Below are 26,692 nucleotides of genomic sequence, written 5' to 3'. Positions count from 1 at the left end.
TAGTAGATTGTATGATTGTTGCCAATTATTTGCTGCCTTAACCTGAAAGAGTTCCTACTTCCCTGCCCCAGCCTCAGCAAGCTTGGCCAGGCGGCTTACAAGGGAAGTAACCCTTCCAGAAGTTTCAAAAATCATCGTGTTTCCACCATTGTCCTCTCCCTGTGCCACAAGAGCATGTCCTGCTCCTTCAGCCTGGATCTCAGGAAGAGGATGGCTTGCATCAGCCTCGGCAGACAGGCAGCTGATGTCTAACCCGAGTGAGAAATAACCAGTGGTGGCTGTAAGCTGCTGGGAACCGGGCTTGCTTGTTACCATGGCATAACTTAGTGAGCGCTGATTGATACACTGGCTGTAAAAGTTTTGAGAAGGGAGAGCTTTCTGGGGTGGGGTGCATCTCTGGTTAGCTAGAGGAGGCCTGAAGAGGAGATGGGAGTTACTGGGCTACTGAGGGGTACTCATGCAGGCACTCTGGCCGCACACGATTTCCCCTTTCTGGGTTTATAACCACCAGGACATTAGTGTCTTATTTTCCTGTGCCCACCACGTAAGCAGGCATCTGGGAAAGTCACTTCATTTCCCCAAACCTCAATTTCTCTGTCTGTAAGAGGGAGGATGAGGAGACCGTTGGGATTATTTTAAGGCTCAAACGAGCTAACGTGGGAGAGTGCCCAGCCCTCCGTGGATGTTTGTTGGCTGAGTGAGCGAATGTACAAATGAATAAACACTTGCAGTCTGGTGCCGAAGATCTGGCTTATAAAACAGTCTCTTTTGATTTGGGTTATTACAAAGCAGCCTCCTCAGGGTTGAGCATCTCTGCAAAACCCGATAAAAGTGAGCATTTCTGAACCTGTACGATCGTGGCGGTGGTGACCCTGGCGAGCGGCGGCCCTCCCAAGAGTGTCATTCTGCAGCAGGCTACGGTCTCTCCCACCTGAGGCAGGGATGGAGGAGCAGATGGCAGCCGGAGGCCCTGAAAGGCGAGAGGCATGCTCCAGTGCCCCTGTTCTCTTCTGAATGCTGCTCCTCGGGATGTGGGCTCCTAGGAACAGGGCAATTGATTTCTGTATGGCAGACACAAAGGCCCACACGACATGGGAGCCGGAGAGGTGCTGTGACAGTCCGTCAATGCCAGGCGTGGTGTTCCACCTGCATCCTTTTCAAAGAAGACAGCCCACCGTCGGCCTGGTGCCCCTTGGTGAATTCTGAAAAGCCAGGCACTGAAAAATACTTCTTTTTGTCAATTAACTGAACCACAGATTCAGTTCAAGGAGCACATATGTGCTGCAGAATTGCCTCTTTAACAATGTCAGGTCAATTGAAACCCCTATGGGAAATGTGGAGATGGGCTAATATTTACTGAGCATCTACTATGTGCAAGGAGCTTGTAGACATATCTCCATTTATAGTAACTGAGTGAGGTGAGAGCTATCATGATACAGACAAAGGAACAGAGGCTCGGGAGGCTGAGCAGCAGGCCTAGGGCTAGAGCCCAGAAGGAGCAGAGCCTGGACTCAGATCAGCATTGTCTGATCCCCGGAGCTGCGTTTCCCAAGCTGCGTAGCCGCCGAATGGTTACACGGATATACGAGGGGGCTGGCTTCAGGGTCCGTTGCAACATTCTCTTGGGATGGGACTGGATTGAGCCAGGTGGGTGCCTGGGGAAGGGGCTGCTTTTATCATGTTTGTTCACATGTGGGTAGATGAGCAGTTGTTATGGGCTGAATTATATCCCCTAAACATATATGTTGGAGTCTTCACCCCCTAGGACCTCAGAATGTGACCTTATTTGGAATTAGGGTCTTTGCAGTGAAGAGTGTGTGAAAATGAGGTCAGTATGGTGGGTGTCCTCGTATAAAGGGGAAATTGGGCCACTAACAAACATGCCAGAGGGAAGACATGAGAAGAGACACAGGGAGGTGGAGGCGGAGGACTGGATGGAGGCGTCTATAAAGCTAAGGAATGCCAAGGACTGCCTGCGACCCCTCGAAGCTGGGAGAGAGGCCTGGGTGGAACAGCCTCAGAAGGAACCAGCCCTGCTGACACCCTGAGCTCAGACTTCTGGCTTCTGGAAAACCGAGAGGATACATTTCTGTTATTTTAAGCCACCAAGTTCATGGAACTTCGTTCTGGCTGCCCTGGGACGTGGTAGTGGCTTCGGCTTCCCCTTCTTGGTGGGTGATTCCACTTAGACGGGCCACCTCCTCAGCAAAACCAAAGCCCTGCTGCTGAACAGCTTGACCTTCATCACAGGGCTTTGATGACAGCCGGTGACACTGAAATTCCCCCTGGATTTCGCCCCCACCCTGAGGGAGCAGAACTGCCGGGTGGGGTGGGGGGAGGACCAACGCTCAGTCCTGAGCAGAGTGGGTGCTGGGCCCGCCAGGTCTACACAGGCTAGCCATAGGGACAGAAGAGCGAGCGCACAGAAAGGCACACGGTCACTCCCATCCCTGTCCCCCAGATTATTTTTAAAATCTTCAACATTAGGAATTTTAATTAATGAATCAATTGCTCACTAATATTCAAGCATCTCCATTTACTTAAGATTTCTACGTGGTGAAGGCGATGGGCTGAGGGCTGGTGGGTTGGGCTCATGTTCTAGTGTCAGACAGCAGAAGGGGACCGCTGTGGATCTCAGCAGATTAGTCATTGAAATTCACCCTCTTAACGACTGTCATTTAGGCGTCTAGACAAAATCAGAGTGATAGCCACCCTCTCCCCCTTCAGCTCGTCTCAGAAATGTGAGGTGTTCTGGTCATTGTGTAATATTGTTTCCAATAAACTTGGCTTTTTATTTTTATTTTTTTTAAGATTTTATTTATTTATTCATGAGAGACACACACACACACAGAGGCAGAGACACAGGCAGAGGGAGAAGCAGGCTCCATGCAGGGAGCTGGATGTGGGACTCGATCCCGGGACTCCAGGATCAAGCCCTGGGCTGAAGGCGGCACTAAACCGCTGTGCCACCTGGGCTGCCCTAAATTTGTCTTTTTAGGGGAAGAAGTGGAGATGAATGAGTCACATGAAAACACTGATTTCCATATATTAGAGCCAGTGAAATACCTTAAATACACTTAAATGACTTAAGTGAAGCCAACCTACAATATTAAGAATATAGTCTCTGCCTCTCTCTGTGTGTGACTATCATAAATAAATAAAAATTTAAAAAAAATTTAAAAAAAGGGATCCCTGGGTGGTGCAGCGGTTTGGCGCCTGCCTTTGGCCCAGGGCACGATCCTGGAGACCCGGGATCGAATCCCACATCGGGCTCCCGGTACATGGAGCCTGCTTCTCCCTCTGCCTGTGTCTCTGCCTCTGTGTGTGTGTGTGTGTGTGTGTGACTATCATAAATAAATAAAAATTTAAAAAAAATTTAAGAATATAGAAGATGGTTTTAGGAGCAGAGACTCCACACTGGGTTTTGGGCAGCCGGTTAGAATCCCGAAGCTTCCCTGTGTTTTAGGAAAGAGGTCGAAGGCTGGTAGCTAGCAGGAGAGGATGCATCTGGCATCAGAAACCTGGGGGAGGGGTGCCGGGGGCTCAGTCGTTTGAGCATCTGCCTTTGGCTCAGGTCATGATCCCAAAGTCTGGGGATCAAGTCTCAAATTGGGTGCCCTGCTCAGCAGGGGGGCTGCTTCTCCCTCTGCCCCTCCCCATGCTGGTGCGCACCCTCTCTCTCTTTTTCTCTCTCTCTTACAAATAAAATCTTTGGAAAAAAAAAAGAAAGAAAGAAAGAAAGAAAGAAAGAAAGAAAGAAAGAAAGAAAGAAAGAAAGAAAGAAAGAAAGAAAGAAAGAAAGAAAGAAAGAAAGAAGAAGAAAGAAAGAAAGAAAGAAAGAAAGAAAGAAAGAAAGAAAGAAAGAAAGAAAGAAAGAAAGAAGCAAGCCTGGGGGAGGGGTCCCAGCCCTGCTGCCCTGAGCGTGTGGCCCTGCGCGCTGACTGGCCTCCCCGAGCCCCCTCCCCCCTCCTCGCTCCCCGCGGCACACACGTGTCCCAGTGCTGGCCAACTGCAAAGCGCTCCACAAATGACAGGAAACGCGAGGCCAAGGGGACTTGAACAGACGAGCAGCGGAGACGTCAGAGGGACGAGGAAGCCCAGCGAACCTGGGTGTGGAGCGTCCCAGGCCCTTTCCAAGGGGAGACCCACGGGCCCCCGCGGCAGGAGCGAGAGCCTCCGAAGCCGCCCGCCCTTAGCGTCCCGGTTAGGGACGTTCATAGCGCCCCCCCCCCCCCCCTTCGGAAGGACAGTGACCACCGAGAAGCCAGGCTGGACCTGGGGCGGCCGAGCTCAGGAAAGCCCGTCCTCCCCGCAGGCTCCCCTGGCCTCCGCAGGCTCCTGTTTCTTGGGGGGTGCCCACGGGGATTTGATGGGCGCAAGTGAGCTCGAGCATCTTCTGTAAGGGGCCCCTGCCTCATGATGGAGGAGGTTTGGGCTTCAGGTTTCCTGACCGCCCCTCTTTCGGGACCCTGCCCTGTGTCGCGGCTCCCAGGGCGGGACAGTGTGGCGGCTGGTGGCCGCCTGCAGCCCGGCGGGGCGCCCCCCCACCCAGCGGGCAGCTAGGCCCCCCTTCCTGCAGCCCTCCCCACCCTACTCCTGCGGCCTCACTCTCATCGGCGCCTCAGTTCTGTGCCATTCACCTGACTCCAGAAGCTCTCAGCCGGCCTGCCGCTGTCTACGCGGGGCCTGGGGCGCCCTGCTCTTGCTCCCGCAGCCCCCAGCTGGCTGCGCCCCGGGGCTATGTGCACCGACAAGGTTTTCCTCCGCAGAGTTTGTGCTTTTCAAGCTGTGTATTTATTCTCACATTTGGCTTCATCTAGTGTGTTACTGTTTCTGGTTCAGTCCTTTCTCTGGTTTCTCTGGTTTTTGTTGTTGTTGTTGTCGATTTTTGGAGAAATGGGCATGGGGGACACAAGTGGAACAGGACCTGTTTAGGATTAACCAAAGCCAGCTCCTCTGGGGGTGGTGGGACCCTTGCACCACGATGTGGAAGAAAAGCAAATACCCCGTCATTAGTGCCAGGGGTGATGAAACTAATCACTAAGATACGCGCCCTGCCCCCACATTAAAAAAAAAGAAGTATGAACATATTACTGTTATATGTAGCAAATTCAAAACAGGTTCTTTTGTTTAGTTCTTGTTGGCTGTTTTCTGGGTTGTTCTGCGTGGTTTCCAGGCACATATTATACACTCCAGAAGCAGAGACCCATGGTAGTGAGTGGAAGTTCTCTGCTGCTGGGGTGAACCAGGGAACAGTCCCCACTTAAAACAGTGGTGTGGCTACATGACAATTCCCAGGTTTAATCAGGTAAGGAAAAGAGAAATTGGGACAGTCTCTTCATCTCCAAACTGGCTCTTAACATGTTCTAGCACCACCCCAGCCTCCAGACGTGAAAAGAAGGCAATGACCAGCTGGGGGGTGTGGGTGGAGGCAGATAGCTCTTCAGAAACAGGCAAGTCAACCAAAGGGGCTCCAGAGGGTCTGGGGTGGCAGCTTCGGCCAAGCAGTCTTGCAGGAGTGGGGTGACCAGCTGGAAAGCAGGATGTGAATGCAGAGGGCAAGTATGCCAGGCAGGGGCTCCAGCTGCCCTCGAAACTGAGCAGCTGGACCTGCCATCTTCCCACTTTCTTGTCCCAACCAGCGGTGATACCGCCCACCTGGCTACCCTCGCTTTGGATGGAGAGGCAGTGTGGCCATGTGGTGACAAACACAAATTTGACACCAAGACACACCAGGGCCTATGGTGTGGCTTGGATGCTTACTGCTACCTGTGTGACCCTGGGCAAGTTCCTTAGCTTTTGTTAGCCTCTGTTTTCTCTTATGCAACATGACAATACTAGAATCTTCCTGGTAGGGCTGTTGAGAGAACTAAAAAGTGCTTAGAACATTGTAAGCATTCAATGAATGTCAACCACTGTTAGTGTGGTGATTACATTACTATTAATAATAATAACAGATTAGAATTCTGGAGCTCATCCTTGATGTGTTGCCAACTCTAATGCCCTATTTTTAATCAATCAGCAAGTCCTAGAATGTCTACTTTCTGCATTTTGCTCCTGGTGTTCTGTGTCATAAGAATGGTGCAGTACAGCGTATAGGGGACAAGTTTTCAACTGCGGCGTAACTGAACACACAGATCATGATATTTTATAATGGAATTTTACTGTTTGAATGGCTGCGGATGCCTGAAGCCATAATTCTGCAATAATTACCATATCTTTGAGAACTTTCTGCACCATCAGTGAGAAAACAGGATTTGAAATTACCAAACAAAATCATCTTGAAAACCTAGTTTCTTCTGAGCCAATTTACTCTGTTCTAAGCCCGCCTGCTGATAAAAGGTGGCACATATATTCTGGCATAACAATAATATGCTTGGCCTCCTCAAATTACTTGTGCTGCAAGAAATAAAAATCTCTCAATTCCACATATCTAAATCTTTTTATCACATCTCAGAATCCACTCTATTAAAAATACAGTGAGACTTAGAGAAACAGTCCCCAGTATACGAGCACGTAACTGACTCACCAGGCTGCTCTCAGGGTTCACCTTTTCTTCAGAAGGAAGGTGCACAAAGAAGCCACTCCTTGCACATCCAGAGCAAACCACTGTCATGACCATCCCATTTGTGGAGAAGATGAGTCACCAAGGTCTCCAAAAAAACCCCCTATAAAGTCTATTTTTTATTAGTTTGTGAATGGATTTTGGAAACCCCCAAGTTTCTAGGACATTTTGTGTCCAGTATGGTCCATTTATTTGTCATTCAGTCCTTTTCTGCTACTCAGTCGGGTAATACTACTGAACCATCACCTGCAGTGTCTCCACATGAAGGGAAACCAAGGCACTCAAATCTCTGACCCACCAGCTTTATCTGATCCTGTCTCACCTAGATCCTGCCTGCTTCCAGCTTTTGTACTTGCTCTTCCCTCAGCCTCGAAATTTCTCTACCTCAACTCCCTTTGCTTGACAAACTCCTGCTTATCCTTTAGGATTCACGTTGGGCTTCATTCTCTCCAAGAAGCATTCCCTGATTCCCCCCGCAAATCAGACCTGGTTGTCCCCTTTACCAGGCCCTCCCATACCATCCCCTGCTTCCTAAACTCCTAGGACTTACACATCACACTCTTCCCATGTCTCTACCTGTACCTCCATGAAACTGCGGCTCTGAAGACAGGACTGCCCTCATCTTGTTCACCACTGTGTCCCTAATGTCTAGCAAATTGCCCACTCATAATGAGTGCTTAATAAATATCTAAAGGATGAACACATAAGTAATTTGACAAGAGGTAAACTGTAAAATATTTTCATAACTGCCTTATAACAAGATCCTCAAGTTTCAAATAAAATACTTAATAGCATTTAATGAAGTATTTTTAATCTGAGATAATTACGAAGTCAATCAGAATATACCCGCTCTTAATTTAAGCCAAGTTTGTTCTATTCACTTAATGGAGTTGGCTAAATAGAAACTCAAATAAGTGCTTGTTAATTATACTAATTAAAAAATGGTTGAATTAAAATATATGAGCTATGTAAAACCTAGTTAAAATCTGAAGTTACTATGTGCATGTAAGGTAGTTTCTCAAAGGGATAGCTTTTGCTGCCTTAGTTATTTGTGGGATTTCTCTGAGTGAATTTCAAGATATCTGATGTGGCACCTTTTGGCAACGGGGGGGAGGAGAGGAAGGTGCTATAGCTCTGGAGTTTTGTTTCTTCTCAACTCTTAGCAATGTACAACTAAAAAAAGGAGATACTGTATCTGACTGAATCCATTTGTGGGTCTCCCAGATGTATGAAGAAAGCCAACAGAAAATGTCTTGAGATTTTATCCTTGTTTCATGCTCTATGTTATTTCATAAAGAAGTTGTCTTGCCCCCGAAGTCATTAGTGGCATTTACTTCAGTAATCCTAGAATTCGTATTTCAACTCAAGTGACTTCCTTATGTAAGATTTTCCTGAACCCCTCATCAGGTCAAATCCTACATTTCCTTTCCCAGAACCATTAGACTTTTACATTTTTTAAAAAAACAGTTTGATTAATCTATCAAATCTCTCCAGAACTCTAGAACGCAGTTCTCTGTGAGCACAGGAATACCTGGTTTTGCTCACCACAAATCCCCACGGCCCAGAACGGAGTCTTGTGTAAAACAGGTACTCAAAAAGACAAAGACCTGATAAGTAAATGGTTACAGATGCCACTTTTCTCTAAGGGCATTCATTGGGTTTAACAAATTCCAATTTTAATTTTGGTGATTTAGGAAGAGAAATCACCTCACAAAGTGGAAAGTCTAAGGAGACAGGCTCCTTTCAACAAAGTGGAACCCAATGGCTACACAAGGAGGGTGAATTAGAAATGAACCAGCCTTTATAAGGAATTTAAGTTTGAGATTAACCTGGGTATTCTAGAAAACTTCAAGCCATGATCTTCATTTACCTAACCAGTATGGTGGTGAAATAGCACCAGGCACTTGGCAGAAGCAAAAACAAATTCTTGTATTAATCATACAAATAAATTTTCAAGGGTCATGACCAGCACATAGTCAAATATAATCAGGTACACAAGGAAACATAACATCATGAGTACAAGTCAGCAGGGCCATAGATAACAAAAACAGACACACAAAAACTTTAGATGTTAGGGGGATCCCTGGGTGGCTCAGTGGTTTAGTTTAGTTTAGTTTAGCCTTTGGCCCAGAGCATGATCCTGGAGTCCGGGGATCAAGTCCTACATCGGGCTCCCTGCACGGAGCCTGCTTCTCTCTCTGCCTGTGTCTCTGCCTCTCTCTCTCTCTCTTTCTCTCTCATGAAAAAATAAATAAAATCTTAAAAAAAAACTTTAGATGTTAGAATTATTATAGTGCAAATACTTGGAAGTTAAGAAATATACTTCTACTCTTCTTCATGATAGGAATTAGAATATTTTTTTGAGCCAAAGGATGATGAAAATACCACATACCAATACTTGTGGTAAAATGGTCAAGCTACTTCAAAAAATAGCTTGGCAACTCCTCAAAAAGTTAAACATAAGAGTTACCATATGACCCAGAAATTCTACTCCTAGATATATATCCAAGAGAATGGAAAACATATGTTCACACAAATATTCATAGCAGCATTATTCATAGTAGCCAAAAAGTGCAAACAACCCAAATGTCCCTCAACTGAACAGATAAACAAAATGTGGTATATCCATACAATGCAGTATTATTCAGACATAAAAAGGAATAAGAAATCATAGGTGTTAAAACATGGTTGAACTCCCAAAGCGTTATGCTAAGTGAAAGAAATTAGACACAAAATCACATATGATTCCGTTTATATGAAATATCCAGAATAGGCAAATTCATGGAAACAGTCAATTAGGGGTTGGCAGGAGCTTGAAGGACGGGAAAACGGGGAGAGGATGCTAAGGAGTAGGGGATGTCTTTTTGTGGTGATGAAACTGTTCTAGAGTGAGATAGTAGTGATGGTTGTGTAACTCTGTGAATATACTAAAACCACTGAACTTTATACCTTAAAAAGGTAAATTTTGTAGTATGTGAATTATATCTCAATTTTATTTTTTTCAATTTTATAATTTTGTGGATTTCAATAAAGGGAAATTCATAGTCTTAAGTGCATATATTCTTGATAGCTTGCTGGTAAGAGTACTCTCTAGTTTCCTTATTATTCTTACTGGTAAGAATTCTATACTAGTTTGCTTAATGTTCTTACTAGTAAAGTTATGCTTGAAAATATCTGCAAGAAACATGGACCTATGAAGAGGTTTTTATTTTTATTTTTTAAAAGATTTTATTTATTTATTCATGAGAGAGAGAGAGAGAGAGAGAGAGAGAGAGAGAGAGAGAGAGAGAAAGGGCACAGAGACAGAGGCAGAGGGAGAAGCAGGCTCCATGCAGGGAGCCTGATGTGGGACTCAATCCCGGCACTCCGGGATCACACCCTGGGCTGAAGGCAGGTGCTAAACCGCTGAGCCACCCAGGCATTCCTGAAAAGTTTTTTAAAAGAATATTTTAAAAGATTTTTAAAAGGACCAAGCAGAATTCTAGAAATGAAAAGAGTAAGAACTGAACTAAAAATCTAATGGGAGGATTTAACCACAGATTAGACACAGCTGAAGAGAGAACTGGCTAATTGGAAGGTAGGCAGGCAAATTACCCTGATTCACATAGTAAGTATGTTGCAGTATTTAAAAACTGGCAAAAAGGTCCCATTTCCAATAGCAGAAAAATATAAAGCATGAAAGGATTAAGTCTTTGAAAAAGAAATAGAAGCCCTCTGTGGGGGTGATTATGAGTTTACTGAAGAACATTAAGAGAACATATAAATGAACATAGAGATATACCACACCCATGGATTGGAAGACTAAACATAAAATTTATAAGAGAAGACTCATATACCATGCTCCTAGATTAGATTAAATTTGTAAAAAATTTCTTTAAATTGAAGAATAAATTTAATGCACATTGGTCAAAATCTAATAGGGCTTTGAATCACTATCTTGTACACCTGAAACTAATATTACACTGCATTTTAACTAATTTAAATAAAAACTTTAAAAAAATCTAATAGGATTTGGAAAGACTTGAAAATGTGCTTTCAAATGCATATGGAAAAGGAAAGGGCCAAGAAGAGAAAAACACTCTGGGCTTCCAAACACTACACCCTATATTTATTGTTTTGTTCCTAACCTTAGTGGTAGCTCCTTCTCACCTCATTCATTGATTCCTCAAGTTCTTGATCTTCTTCTGTTAAGAATCCCCTGGGGTTCAGGCCTTCAACTTCTCTCCACTATCATACTCACTTCTTTGGCAATTTCATCCAGTCTCATAGCTTTAAATAACCACCAATTACTAACCCCCAGCCTCCATTCCAATCTCTCTCTCTCTCAGACTCAACTCTCAGATCCAATTGTTTACTTGATATCTCCTCTTCAGTTATCTAACAGATATCTGAGATTTAACCTATTTAAAACTGAATGCCTCAAAATTTTCCCTATCTGCAATCTTCCTTATTTCAGTTGACAGCAAGTTCATCTTGAATTTCAATTGCTCAATCCAAAACCTTGGGTTCAGCTGTGACTCTTCACTCTAATATATTTTATTCAGCCCATCATTTAGCAATTCTCTAAATGAATCATTTCTCATGTACCTTCACTATGTTTACCCTGGTTTGATCCACTATCAACTCTTATCTGGATGACTGCAATAGCCTTCTGATTGGCTTACCTGCCTCACCCCATGTCCCTGCATCCCTCTCTCCCCCAAAGCCAACATGATCATTTGGAACCCTAAGATCATTTTCCACCCTAAAACCTTGTCAGTTTTTATTTCATTGGGTAAAGGCCAAAATCTCTAACAATGTTCTTTTTTAGAACCTATGTCATCTGGCACTACTCCTTGCTCTTTCCTCCATGACCTTATATCTCCTACTATTTTCCCCTTTCCTAACTTCACAGCAGCCCCAGTGGCTTCCTTGCCATTCCTCAAATGTGCCAAACCTTCTCCCATGTCACAGTCTTCACATGAACATTTCCACTAGCAGTCCTCTTTAGTTCTTAACCCAGTTCACACAGTGAAAATCAGTTTGGGTTTGGGAGTGCACCCAGTATTAGAATATTTTTGAAATGTCCCATATTTCTTCAAAATAATCAGGAATTATTTTAGCTTTTAGTTGGTAATTGTCAAAACTGAGTGATGGGTCATGGAGTCTTTTGAATTGTCCTTTAAAATTAATATAAAACAAAATAAAAGCATCTCTGGTGATTTTAATGTGTAGTAGGATTGAGAAGTACTGGTCTGTGACCCCCAAACTAGATCATTTTCCCAGAGATATAATAAAATCGAGACATTTCTACTTGAATTTCTGTCTTAATGAATTAAAAAGATACATATAAGATGAAAAATACCAAATTTATTTCCCAAATACAAGAAAAAAGTATCCATTTGAATTCACTTTGCAATATACATTAACAATAAAAACTCCTGTTCCATGTCCCACTTGTCTCAACCCCCAACCAATGGCGGCAGCCACAAGAAGGGAAAGATTGCTGGCTGGCTCTTGGTTTTCAGAATCTGAAACTTGGCACAAGAGCAGTGGAAACATCTACCCCAGGCTATGAAGGGCTTCTTATTGCCCTGCTTGTCCAAACGCTCTAGAATAGCCATTTGCAATTGAAGGTCTTACCACAACTTCCACTAATGTTTAATATATTTTAAGGTAAAGTCCAGAGCATAGAAGAATGAAATTCTCTTCAGTTGCAAAGGAACATTAGTTCATATCTAAATGTGATAAGATTATCAAAGGTCGTTAAAAAATAAACCACCCAAATGAGTTTATTGGTTTGAAAGATATTTGTTAATAAGCCTGACAGGAAAAAATCAAACCACCACCCTGTTTTTGCCATCATAATGAGAATCTACAGAAGGTTAATTTAGTCTTTGGGAAGTGGAACCACATTGAGTTCTACCAAAAATGGCTACTGGGCTTCTTAGATGTGATCTAAGCTCCCCGCAGAAGACTGAGGAAGCTATGATTTGCTTAGTGACTGACTATTCCCACTCATGCTCATCAGATGGCTATTGATGACATGAAGTTCTCGTATCACCATGCTCAGATCTTCGTGTAGTTTGACTATGGCATTTTTCATCTCCCCCAGGATAACTTTAATGGAACTGTTGGCTTCAGGTTCCTTCAGCAGGCCTTCGGTTGTCTGAAAACTTGGACAGGACATAGAGGTGAAGTGGTCTACATTTAGGGTGGAAAACTCTTCCCAATTACTGCCCGAAGCAGGACTTGTCTGCTTCTTGGCAGACTCAGAGTTATTTGGAAGACATTCCAGTAAATTGAGATTGTCAACTTCCTCTTCATCAGAAGACACTAGTCCCCTAGGAGCTAAGGGGTAATGAGCCCTGGCTATCTTATCTTCATCTTTAAATAAAGCAGAAGAAGACTGTGGATGGGACAGAGTCCAGAAGGAAGGTCCAGCCAAAATCGGGGGTAAGAGATGAATAGACTTCTCTGGAGAGGCTGAATTAGGAGGGGACACAGATAACATAGAAAAGGAGGATGTTCCTTCAGAGATGGTTGAAACTAAAAGGTATAAAGGGGGAGAGAAAGATTATGTAACATACAAGAGAGAGCCATAGCTAAAATATTTTTACAATGTAAAATCCCACTAGCAAAACCTCAATGTTAACATACTATTTGTAATTTTATAGGTTAAATATTCATAATAAGCCTAAAGACACCTGAAAGCAGGAAGTGGAGAAAAATCTAAAGATGTATTATATACCGATACTGCCATGGAAATGAAACTAACATAGAAGTATCAATATTCACCTTGACTCTGAACCGTGCCCAACATATTTTTACACTGCACTTACCAGAGAGAGCAGAAAAGTAAAGTATTACACCCTATTCTACTGGCTGGTGGCATTTTAAGTTGGCATTTAAAGTAGAAAGTGTGAGAAAGCTGTAACTTAGATTTCTTCATCTTTTTTTTCTTCTACAGAGAATATTATGGCAAAATGAACAACCAACTATACGTACCCAAAAGCTGTGAAACAAACTTTTTTCTTTAACTGCTCAAATACAGTTGAGACTGAACTCCAACCTTCCAGAGATCTGGAACATTTGGGTATACATATAGAATTTTTTTTTCACCAAGAAACAATAAGTAAAATAAAAAGCCTTCAAACCTGTTCTCCGTAAAATTAAAAATTTGATAACATTTTAACTCCATTTCAGGCAAAATCATACTAAATCTCTTCTTTTGTACTTCATTCTAAATCATTATTTCCCAGCTCATGTTCTGAGGAATACTGTGTTCCTTAAGATGTAAAAAGATGTCTTGTGACAGGATATTAAAGTCAGATAAGACTGGGCAATTGCATATCGTGCCTCTCTTTAGGAGATTAACAATGAACATTAGCACACTGAAAGTTCTGAGAAATCTATAGTAATTTATTCAAGTGGTTTCCAAACTTTCTTTGACACAGAACTGTTTCTTGTCTCAGAATATCTATTTACACTCGTGTGTGTCTTGGGTGGTATGAATTGGCAAAATCTGGTTCTAACATCTTTGCAGCTAACTCTAGACTTGTTACTTTAAAATAAAAAAAGAAAGCTTCAGGCATCAAACAGGGAAATTAATGCTGACCTGTCAACACACATGACTTATATATATTATTTGCTTTACATCTGCATGTCCCTTTAAACCAAATTGAACCTCCTATAAAAAACATGGCTGGGGCAGGCGGCTTCTATTTTCTGCTTCAAAGCTCTCTGAGGCCCATCTCCAGCTTTTAGGAAAAATTCCAATCACAAGACATTTTGGGGGTGAAATGAGTATTCTCAGCCGATGCAGCAGCAGGACACGAGGAGGAAAACAGGAATTTCATCAGCACATGGTCAAGACAAGAACGCACAGCAGAATCTAGGTCAGCCTTATCCTGATGTCTGTCCAGGGCCTGCTGGTGATGGGTATGCTAATGATGAGAGCCTCAACACATGTGTGTCCTGGGTCACACACCCACTGTGCTCTGGGTCACAGCTGTCACCTGACATGGCCCTGCACCATCCTCCTGTCGGATCTCCTGTTGTCTATATCTTTGGTCTTTATCTTTCTTGGTGTACCCCCTTTTGGGGTAGCACATCTCTGGAAGTTCACTGAAAAAGGATAACATGGTTATGTTAGTCATGTGTATGTGATGTGATTAAGATAACCTGGTTAACTTTAACCTGGTTTAACTTCATACTAGGGGTTCTCAAAATGTGGTCCCCGAACATGCAGCAGCAGCAGCAGCAGCACTTGGGAATTTGTCACAAATGAAGTTCTTGGGCCCCATCCCTCAAAACTACGTCAGAGACTGGGGTTGTGCCCTAGAGGGAAAATAAGTTTTAGCAAGGCTCCTGGTGTTTCTGAGGCATGCCAAAGTCTGAGAATCACTGTTTTCTCCTCGAGGTCCACCTTTCTTTCGCTTTGTAGCTACAACTGCTGACTAACTGGCTTATCATTGTTTACAGTTTTGGAGCTTCGATTCACAGACTTTTGCTCATAAAAAGCCACTTCATCTCTAATTGCTGCACACCAATTTACTTTTGTTTCCAAACACACCACAGCTGTACCAGACACTTCAAGCTGCACTCCAGGGTGCCTCTCCTGCCCGTTAGTTAGCCTGCTCCGGCTCCACTCACCACCGGAAGGTATTGGACTACCTTGTTAACATTCATCCTCTTCATACAGTGTAGCCATCAGAGCTGAAATGCAGCAAATACGCAGCAAGAAACGGAGGCATTGAAAAATCTCCCCATGTGATAGATGCCTGCCAATTAGTGCACTTGCTTAAAGACAAAATGATCCCAAATGCTGACGGTCGTCTCTAACTTTTTAAATTCAGGAAAAACATCAGACCAGTTAATTATTATATTGTAACTTTAAAATCAAAAAGCGTTTAGAAGAACTGCATTGCAAAAATATAACGACAAATACATTTCTAGGAATATTTTTAGACTCTCTTCAGCTATAGCTGTCAGTGTAAATTTTTCTGTTAGCAGCGGGTCCTTGGTCAACTTAACACTTCAAACTGTTCCCTGTAACACAGAGAAACTTCGTGTTCTTTGTCCAATTCTTCCCTCTCGTTGTCCCTGATGTATAATGACTGTCAAGGTCACTGTGCACATGAACTAAAATATTTTGATTTTGTTCTGTGATGTAAGAAGTAACATTTTACATAAATATCCACAGTAAAATTTTTCATAATACCTAAAAAGTGGAAACAACTCAAATATCCATCAACTGATGAATGGATACATAAAATGAGTTCATCTATACAGTGGAATATTACTCAGCCATAAGAAAGAGTGAAGTACTGATTCATGCAACTTGGATGAACTTTAAAAACACTGTGCCAGACACAAATGGCATATATTGTATGATTCTGTAACATTAAATGTTTAGGGGAGGCAAATCCAAGAGAAAGCAGATTCCTGGTTAGAAGGAAGTGCTAGGGGGAGGGAGGAATGGGGAGTGACTGCTAATGGATGCAGGACTTTTTGGGATGATGAAAATGTTCTGGGATTAGTGCTGATGACTGCACATCTCTAAAAATATACTAAAACCCACTCAATTGTATGCGTTAATAGGGTACATTTTCTGGTACCATGAATCAGATCTCAATTTTTAAAAATGTAATATTTGGAAATTCATTTTAGTATCATTATTATAAATAAGCTACATGAAAGAAACAGATTTAGGAATAACATAGGATTAGAGAGAAATGCTAATGAGTTTGCCCCTCATCGGAATACTAAACTGTTATTGGGACAGCTGGATTACTGGATTAATGATGACTTTTCTCACTTACCTATGAACTATAAATTTGGTTCACTGAATTTAAAAAATCAAATCAGTGTGTCTTTTTGTCTGCAAGAAGGGAGGCAGGAGCTGTACAGCTGCAGCCGTGTCTGGGGGCAGAACAACTGAGTGCTGCCCTGACTTCCCTGACTGGTATGGTTAGATTCCCTTCCACCCTCCACTCTGCATGCTGCTTCTGAACCGACCTGACCAGGAGCTCAGGGCTGGCTAAGACTGTGCAGAGCTGTTTATTACCATTTTCCCCATTTCTTTTTGGGGAAATGTTCATTATCCTGGCTCTGAAAATTTTACAGACAAAAAGTTAAAGGGTTTGTGTGTGTGTGTGTGTGTGTGTGTGTGTGTGTGTGTGATGTTTGGTTTCTTTCCTTAGCAAAGATGAGCTGAAAAACAGCTCTACAGAACAACCACTACTGAAATCCAGAATACAAAAATGGAATCAATGAGCTATAAACAAAGGATGGAGCCAGTGAGAATGCTCACCACTATCCCAGCATGAGAATGTATAGGTTTTTTTCCTCCCCCCAAAATTAGAAAGTAAGTCCAGAGTCGTCTAACACGCTTACTCAAACTGTGGATCATGAATATAATGTTATATCTGGCTTCTGCGCACCTACTCTTTTTTTTCTTTTCAGTGTGCGTGACAAACGATCTAATGACTTAAAGGAATAGTTTGATCTACAGATAAATAACTTAAAATTTAAATGGAAGAGGAGTGAGAATGGGCTGGTCTAGGAACAGGGTTATTTAGTATCAAAAGGTCAAAGGAGGTCGCTGCAGCAAATCTGTCATTTGATGAAAATATTAGAATGAAAATACTAACGTGCCACCTTGGCCAGACCCCTGGTGGCTGAGATCTGCTACAATGTGAGTGCACAAGTTTTTTTTTTTTTTTAAAGGTTTTACTTATTTATTCATGAGAGACACAGAAAGAGAGGCAGAGACATAGGCAGAGGGAGAAGCAGGCTCCCTGCAGGGAGCCCGATTCAGGACTCTATCCCAGGACTCCTGGTTCACAACCTGAGCCAAAGGCAGATGCTCAACCACTGAGCCACCCAGGCATCCCAGAGTGCAAGTCTTTTTAAATTTACCCAGCTCATTATCTCCAAAGAGTTTATACCACCAACTGGCCCAGAGCCTTCATATACACAAATACTTCTTAAAACAATAAAAGATAAAAAACAGAAAATAGACACTGACTTTTCTAGCCTCCATCACGCAGCGCCCATGGAGACTAGCCTTAAATCCTACCTCATCATTTCCTGAATTTCTCAACCAGGAGTCACCTTCAGCTGTTCCTCTGAGCCCTCCCTAGGACATGTCATCACGCAGAACCGCCCTACTCTGAAGTCTTGCTTTCCAAGGTTACTTTCCCACTTGATTACTTCTAGACCTCTCACTCCTTTTAATCCATCTGCACTTTGGACTCATTGAGACAGTAGATCCAATGATCCTTTTATTTTTTCTCACCTCATCAATGCCCACCTGACTCTCCTTTCTTGTCTAGTCTAGGATCCCATTATCCCTCACTGCAACCACTTTCTTGCTCCATTCCCCCCGTCACGCCCCCCACCATGTTTTCTGCCCTGTTGTTAATTCCTTTATATATATATATATATATATATATATATATATATATATATATATAAAGATTTTACTTATTTATTTGATAGAGTGCACATGAGAGCGAGCAAGCACAAGCAGGGGGAGTGTCAGAGGCAGAGGGAGAGAAGCAGACTCCCCACTGAGCAGGGAGCCCATGTGGGCTGGATCCAGGACCTTGATATGATGACCTGAGCTGAAGTCAGCTGCTTAACCACCCAGGCACCCCTGTTATTCATTCCTAATCCAGGAATCAGCAAACATCTCCTGTAAGGGACCAGATTGTAAATAGTTTAGGCTTTCTGGGACATACAGTCTCTACTGCAACTACTCAGCTCTGCTGTTGTAGCACAAAACCAAACAAAGATTATGTGTACAACAATTACTCTGGTTGTGTTCCAATAAAACTTTATTTACAAAAACAGGGAGTGGCCTCCTTTGACCCCAAAGCTATGGTTTGCCAGTTCCTGTCCTAACCCTATTTAAGTTCAAATATCTGCCTTTTTCCTTCCTACCCCCAGGCTGCTCAGCACTATTGGAGAAAAGGATCCTGCAAATCAGAATCCCTACAAATTACGGCTCCTTCATCGAACCAGTGTCTTATCGGCTCTTTCTTCCATTTTCTGAAGTGGCTATTCTAAATCTTACCAGTCCTTTCACCACACTTACAGCACTCCAAACCCCTCAGTCTGGGTGGGTGACCTCGGACAATAAGATATAGAGGCCATGATATAATGAGTGGCACAGGAAAACTCAATACGTCTTAATTATTAAGAGCCACCAAACCCTTCCCTCACATCTGATACATCCTTTTCCCTCCTTCCCTGCAGGCCCTGAGGATGAGGTGAGTGTATTTCTGTTCTGGATTCTAGCCCATCTCAGGGTTACCCCCCACCTTGTCCCACCGGGTTTCTTTCCAGGCAACAGCCCCTGCCAGGCTCCCTGCCCCAGCCTCTGCATCAATCCTCCACATTCCCTGACCTCAGTGATTTTTCTAAACCACATTTAAAAAGCTGCTCACCTGGCCTAACACCCTTAGTGATTTGCATTCTTTTCAAAATAAAGTCTAACCTCTCACACACATCTCCTCCTCATCTGTCCTGGCATAATTTTCCAGTGCTTTCTTCTGTTATTTCCTCATATTTCATTCCTGCTTTACTAGGCTGCTTTTAATTCACTCATTATATATTGGGTACCTATTACGTACAAGACACTGTGATTGGTGCTGGGGATACAATAATAAACAGGCAGACACGGTTCCTTCCCTGAGGAAGGGGACATTCTACTTGGGGGGTGGAGGGGACATTAAATAATTCAACGCATGTGTAATTATACTGAATTAGGATGATAATACATGCTAGAAGGATAATTATATGTGCTTAGACAACATATAGTCGAAGGGGGATCTGAGATCATTGAGGGGGTCAGGAAATCTTACAGAAGTGATGTTTGAGCTGATGACCCCTGAAGGAGAAGTAGGAGAGAACTGGGGAAAGGGTGGATCAGAAGTGTTCTAGTCGAGGGAACAACAGTACAAAGGTGGTGAAAGCAATTTGCTTTACTTGACAAATGGAAAGAACACCAGGCTGCTGGGAGAGGCAGAAGCTAGCCATCGCAGGGCACGGAAGCCTATTTGATCTTTAGGAACACTCCAGAAGTCTGGGGCTTCCGTGGGGAAATATCAGGCTCACATCCTCTGGCTGCTGAACTGGAGCTCCCTAGAAACCCTTCGGTTAGTACAATCACAACTGCGCACTATTCCTCAGCCTGGAAGGCCCTTTCTGGAAGCACCGGAGTTTCCTCATTCCTGAGAATAATAAGCAAGGAACTCCTGGGTACTTTGGGGAAATAACCAGAGTGGGTCTGGAGGGTTAGCAGGGGGCTGCAGGCCTAGAACTGTAAAAGTGGAATCAAACATAGAGGCACTGGAGTAATAGCAAACTTTTCTGTGGTACTTGCTGGGTACCGGATTACTCAGATCTGCTTCATGTTTGTGAATTCATGGAGCCCCTCCATGTGTGTGGCAATGCCATCCCTGTGTCCACTCCACAGATGAAGATACTGATGCCTGGAGGCACGCCACCAGTGGCTAGGCTGCAATTATGAACCCAGGCAGTGTGACTCCAGAACCTGGGCTGCTAACAACTACACAATTCAGCCATTCTTTGTGCTCTGCTTCAATATATACTACATCTCCATGTCTTAAAACCCAAAATACAGTAGGAAAATTTTGCCATAAAACATCATATTGCATTTAAAAATCATAATAATAATAAAGTATACAGCATTTTATATTTACCTGCATATTTATTTATAATTTCCAGTGCTCATTTTTTCCCCCTACTGAATACACTGGGGTCTTCCCCTCCATGTATAGTTTAACAGTCAGTCAAGGATTCAGGTCGAGTTTATAAACAGAATGTGGGGTGGGGTTCACCCCTTCTGAGTTTCCCTCCCTGTTGATTTCTTGAATAACTGTCCAGCACCTCTGCCAGTGAGGCTCTCTTTGATACCTCAGGCCATGACTGAGTAGTACTCTCAGGGGCTTAATGTTGGCTACTGTATGTTTCAGCTCTGAAACTTTCATTTCATTCTTTCTTTATAGATGTTAGTATCTGATGAAATTCTCCATCTTTCCCTCTGTGCTCTTGATCATATTTATCACAGCTATTTTAAAGTATCTTGTAATGTCAGTTATCTAGCTTATTTGAGGGTCTGTTTCCATTATCTGTTTTTCTACTGTATTTTAAATGCCAAAAATTTTGCATGAAAAGTGATAGGAGCTCTTAAGAAAGGATTTTGTTGTCTTCTAGAAGACAGATGGGCTATAAAGCAATGACTTTGCTCTAGATGGAGCTGGATTTCAGCATCTATGAGGGCTGTTCTGGTTCTGCTCTGCCCTTAACCCAGGCTGTAGTTCTGATGCTTTGGGTGTGGCCTGTGGAGGAACCAGCTGAGAACATGGAGTACTGACCAGAGCCACACAACTTGGCAGATCCTGAACTCCTGTCTCCTAGCACCCTGAGATTATCAGAATCTCTGTGTAGCATGCTGGCCCCTTCGAAGCTGCTTCCCATTTAGTTTCTCGGCATCTTTAGCAGGAGGCAGATGTTTCAGTAAGAAATTACACAAAGAGGGATCCCTGGGTGGCGCAACGGTTTAGCGCCTGCCTTTGGCCCAGGGCGTGATCCTGGAGACCCGGGATCGAATCCCACGTCGGGCTCCCAGTGCATGAAGCCTGCTTCTCCCTCTGCCTGTGTCTCTGCCTCTCTCTCTCTGTGACTATCATAAATAAATAAAAAAATAAAATAAAATAAAAATAAAAAAAAAGAAATTACACAAAGATTTTTGGGCTTTCTCCTCTGTGAGTTCCTCTCCTCTGGAATATTGGCCCCTGGAGTCCCTGCTCACTGGGAAGCCCCAAATTCCAATCCTGTCTCCCAAGCTCAGTGAGACAGTGGAGAGTCCAGGCCTGTGATTTTTCCCTCAGTTTTAGTCATCCTGCTCTACTAACAGGCAAAAGGTCCATGCTGGGAAAACAGGTGAATGTTGAACCAACTGAAAGTAAACTAGTTTCCTACTTTATTCACATCACTTGACACCAAATGTGTGGGTTTCACACACAAGGATTTCTCTGATTCTCTGTGGACATCAACTGAGTGTCCTATAATTTAATTCAATTCTGACACTACCCAGAGTTAGTGCAGCTCCCAGAGATTAAGGGCTCAATCCCTTAATCTCAAGACTACCTACCACTTTAGATTCCAATCAAAAGTCTAGGCCTCCCGTATTTCTGACCTGCCAGCTATAAATTGAGGGATCCCATGATCCCCTCCTTGGGTTTGATAAATCACTACAATGGCTCATGGAACTCAGGAATGCGCTTTACTTACCGTTACTGGTTTATTGTAAAGGATGTAAGTCAGGAAGAGCCAAATGGAAAAGATGCACAGGGCAAGGTAGGGGAAAGGGCCCAGAGCTTCTAAGCCTTCTCTGGGTATGCCACTCTCCCAGAAACTTCATGTGTTCACCAACGTGGAAGCTCTCTAAACTCCACTGCCTAGGGCTTTTTATGAAGGTTCCATTACAGACATTATTGATCAAATCATTGGTCAAGAGTGATTAACTCAACATCCCTATAGATCAAGGGGTGGGACTGAAGTTCTAAACCTCTAATGACCTGATTGGTTACTCTGGCAACCAGCTCCCAACCTCCAACGGTCACCCTAGAATAAACAGGCATGCAAGAAAGGGGCTTATGACAAATAACAAAAAGACACTTTTCTCACCCCTATCACTCAGGAAATTCCAAGGGTTTTAGGACCTCTGGGCCAGGAATCAGGGATGAAGACCAAATATATATTTCTTATTATATTACAGTATCACAGTCCTTTTCCTAGGATCTTGACCTCATTATGTGTTTTCTATCTTGGTTGTTTTACAGGACTTCAAGCCAGCTTTTAATAGTTTTCCAGCTTTAACCAGTTTTGGTGGGAGGGTTAGATAATACTATCTACTTCATTATAGAAGCAAAAATCTTCCTTGCTAACTGGCTTTTGAGACACTTCCAGCTGATGTTTATAACTAAGTGTGCTTGGTACACAGGCAGTAGCCAAAACCTATTTTCAATTATCCTTCTGTGGTATTTGTGAAAGAAATGAAGTCAGAGTAACAACTTCCCAGGCAACAGCTACACATATAAACCATCACAGTCACGGTGACCAGTACTGAGTGGTTTCCACATTGGTAGTCTCTGCAGGACAGTTTATTTGGTAACAAAACTAAGAATCAGTTTATTTTTAGGCTATTTAATCCCCTGAAGTCCTGGGAAAGGCAGCAAGGAGAATCTATCATTCACTGACCTAACTAACACAGAAGTAACTTTCTTTAGCCTCAATGCGCTGGCTTCTATTGTTTTACATATATGATGGTACTTTTGACCTGAGTTTGAGGCAGTTTAAAATATTTATAATAAAACATTGTATTTATATAAGTTAGTAAGCATTATTATACAAAAAACCAGTAAAACTACATCCATCTGAAAAATTAATGAGCAGGTGCGCTGGGTGGCTGAGTCAGTTAAGTGTCTGCCTTTGGCTCAGGTCATGATCCCACAGTCCTGGGATGAAGTCCCACATTGGGCTCCCTGCTTAGTGGGGAGCTGCTTGCTTCCCATTCAATTCTCCCTCCCCCTCTGCACCCCCCATGATGGTGCTCTCTCTAACAGATAAAAAATCTTAAAAAAAAAAACTGCATGAGCAAATTATTCTTCTATTAATTAGGTTTAAAGAGGAAAGAATAGGGGATCCCTGGGTGGTGCAGCGGTTTGACGTGGGCCTTTGGCCCAGGGCACGATCCTGGAGACCCGGGATCGAATCCCACGTCAGGCTCCCAGTGCATGGAGCCTGCTACTCCCTCTGCCTATGTCTCTGCCCCTCTCTCTCTCTCTCTCTCTGTGACTATCATAAATAAATAAAAATTAAAAAAAAGAGGAAAGAATAATTATACAATGCAGGATTTGGTAACTGACAACCAACAGCCTGGATTCCCAATTGGCTTTATGCTTTACCATCCAGGCTCAAGAATACTGCAATCCTTTTAATGTTTTATGGGACAGAAAAAGGAAAAGGTTCTCCACTGCTTCTTTGCAATCAGTATACAGCCCTTTAAAAAAAAAAAAGGCCCCATGTGCACACAAACACACAGATATATATTATTTGTATGTGCCAATAAACATAATAACTAATTCTTTTTTATATCGTCTCTTAATAAGTAACCTAAATGCCTAACAGGAAGCTCTTATTTAATGTGAGTTCTTTCTAGTTTGTTCAGCATTAGAACTGCTTAGGGATGCCTGGGTGGCTCAGTGGTCGAGCATCTGCCTTTGGCTCAGGGCACAATCCCGGAGTCTTGGGATGGAGTCCCGCATCAGGCTCCTCTCAGGCTCCCTGCTTCTCCCTCTCCCTGTGTCTCTGCTTCTCTCTGTGTCTCTCTCATGAATAAAGAAATAAAAAAAATCTAAAAAAAAGAACTGCTCAGAACTTGTGCTTCAACCAAGCACTTGGAACCCCCTATGATGAATTGCCTCTCAGGTCTTTAATAAAAGGGATGCTTTCCTAACTGAGAAGTGCCTCTCTCTGGTGTGTATATTTTAGTAACACTGGATGAAGAGTGAAAGAAGGGAACCAAAAACAGAGGCAGAAAGCATAGAAAAGTAGCAGAAGAATGCTTCAAAAGAGGGTGTGTGGGGATCCCTGGGTGGCTAAGCGGTTTAGTGCCTGCCTTTGGCCCAGGGCGTGATCCTGGAGTCCTGGGATCGAGTTCCAAATCGGGCTCCCTGCAACGGAGCCTGCTTCTCCTTCTGCCTGTGTCTCGACTCTCTCTCTCTCTCTCTCTCTCTCTCTCCATGTGTCTCTCATGAATAAAATCTTAAAAAAAAAAAGAGTGTGTGTGTGTACATGCGCACATGTGTAGACTCACCCCATGTGGTCACAGGCTTGAGGTTTTCCTCATCCATCTGAAAAATGCTGGATTGTGCTGGCTTCTGAAAGTCCTTATTACTTATAATCTCCTTCACTGGGTCAAATGTTTTAAATGAGGGAGAGACATAGAGTGTCTCTACAGAGGCCTGGTTATAGAAAGTAGAATCTGATTTTGACATCCTTAAATTAGGGCTGATAAACTCTTCTTTATCTGATGACCAAAACGATGGTAAAGTTGTCAATGTTTCGAAACTTTTTGCAGTTGACTGCTTTTCTAGACGTATGTGCAAAGGGTTTTTGGTTACAGTATTCGTAATGGTACTGTCTGATTTCTTGTCCAAACTCACATTTGTCTGCAGAGATGGGCTCTTTTCTGAGGGGGTAGGCACAGCATCTATAAAATACCACATAAGAACTTTGATCAAAAAATACAACTTAAAATATTCTATTTTGAATCCGTTGCAATTTTATTTAATTTTTTAAAGTAAACTCTGCACCACACATGGGGCTCGAACTCATGACCTTGAGATCAAGAGCGGCATGTTCTACTGACTAAGCCAGCCAGGCACCCCCAAATCAGTTGCAATTTCAATAATCAGACTTTTTAAATGCCACTCTCTATTTAGTTGTCTCTACTTTCTTACTATGTTTCTCTTCTGCCTATATAAAGTATACCTCAGCTATTACTGATGCATTAGTCATTTGGTGGCTGCTTCTCTATCTCTCTCCTCACTGAAGCACAAGGCAAGGAAGGCTTCAAATAACTTGTCTTTAAATATTTCTCTCTTCACCCACTTATCTGTCTCTGGAACCATTATATTTTTAGTACCTTCAAACATTCATATTTCAAAAGATAAACTAGAGAAAATATGCCACATCAAACTGGTCTATCCTTATAGAACTGGCTACAAAAAAAGTCTTTTACCCCTGTAATAAAAATATATATATATCTTCTTGCCCCAGTGGCTATGCAAAGCCCATGAAAGAAAACCCTACTTTAGGTAGCAGTCTAATTTTAATAAATCCTTTGGCTATGTGGGAGAAAAGAAGCAATCTTTCAGAGTGTTGTGATTACTGAAATATAAGTTGCATCAGGTCAGAATCTTTGTCTATATCATTCATTTCTATCAACAACAGTACCTAGACTATAACAAAGTACCTGGAATGTAATGCACAAGTAATACTACAAATAGAAGGAGTTGAAAGAAACAGATATTTAAGGTGGGTCTGATATGGAAGATCTTTTGAATCTATGAATTATGAACCTGATCTAAATTTCTAGATGTGAATTGTTATCAACAGTGCTGGGTTTTGGTCTCAAGTAGTTTTATCTGAAGTTGGATATGGAAAGAAAGAGAATTATTTTAAAAGACAGAATTAATGGAATTAGAGGTATAATGAGACGAGAGTGGGCAAAAGGAAGATTGTATCATTTGAAGTTCCCAGAAGAGAAGAGAATACAAGAATTATGTAATCCGCTATCAAGTGCTGATGTATCACAACACACATCATGACCTCACAATGCACATTTAGAATGTGTCTAGGCTCTGAGTTATTAAAGAAAACAAAGCCTCTGAGTTTTTAAAGAAAAACAAGTTTTCTTTGACTCTAAAAACCTTCCTTCCCATTTTCATCCATAGCTAGAGGCCAGCCTGGGCAAAAGGGCTGCTGGGATGCCACAGCATTGGATCTCACTGCCTCCATCAGGAATTCCATTTCTTTCCAACCCTCTCAGCTACAAGTTTTCTCATCTTTTCAGACTCAATTCAAATATCACATTCTCCTGTCCTGATCCTTTCCTTTTCTTGCCTTATCCCGTTTTGGTTTTTTTTTTAAAAGATTTTATTTATTTATTCATGAGAGACAGAGAGGCAGAGATATAGGTAGAGGGAAGGCAGGCTCCATCTGGGGATCCTGATGTAGGACTCGATCCCAGGACCCCAGGATCATGACTTGAGCCAAAAGCAGACACTTAGCCACTGAGCCACCAGGTGCCTGGGCCTATCCTGTTCTTGTCTTTCTTACCACACCCTGCTTGGAGCCCTGTGAGTCATCATTACACTTGGTCTCGTTTCTCACCAGTCTGGCCCCTACCTGCAAACAGGACCCTGAAGAGACCTTAGTAGGAGTCCTGTTTGTACCCAAGCACTTGACAGCGTGGCCCCTACGATGTGCTCAGGAAATGCTTGTTGAGGAAAAGGACAAATTGAAGCACAACGATAAAGGAAAAGT

The 26,692-nt window shown here is 42.8% G+C and overlaps 1 protein-coding gene and 1 long non-coding RNA gene across 4 annotated transcripts in view; one reads left to right on the top strand and one right to left on the bottom strand.

Annotated features, from left to right (window-relative positions):
* Positions 1-11,818: 11,818 nt before the first annotated feature.
* On the top strand, positions 11,819-13,705 carry LOC112667554 (uncharacterized). The gene is made up of 2 exons (XR_003141168.2): positions 11,819-13,402; positions 13,515-13,705. It is a non-coding gene; the product is annotated as an uncharacterized LOC112667554 (long non-coding RNA).
* Positions 11,895-26,692, bottom strand: part of ENTHD1 (ENTH domain containing 1) — a 105,510-nt gene continuing 90,712 nt past the window's right edge. For all 3 annotated transcript variants that reach the window (XM_025459294.2, XM_025459285.2, XM_025459301.2), the window contains 2 exons: positions 24,459-24,854; positions 11,895-13,093 (listed from right to left, as the gene is read on the bottom strand). In XM_025459294.2, coding sequence (XP_025315079.1) covers positions 12,531-13,093; positions 24,459-24,854 — 959 coding nt within the window. In that variant the 3' untranslated portion in view covers positions 11,895-12,530. The remainder of the gene's footprint in view (positions 13,094-24,458; positions 24,855-26,692) is intronic.

Source organism: Canis lupus, chromosome 10 (assembly GCF_003254725.2).
Source record: "Canis lupus dingo isolate Sandy chromosome 10, ASM325472v2, whole genome shotgun sequence".
NCBI classification, from domain to species: domain Eukaryota; kingdom Metazoa; phylum Chordata; class Mammalia; order Carnivora; family Canidae; genus Canis; species Canis lupus.
Note: the sequence above shows the minus strand (reverse complement) of the source record. Positions and strands in the feature narration are given on the sequence as shown.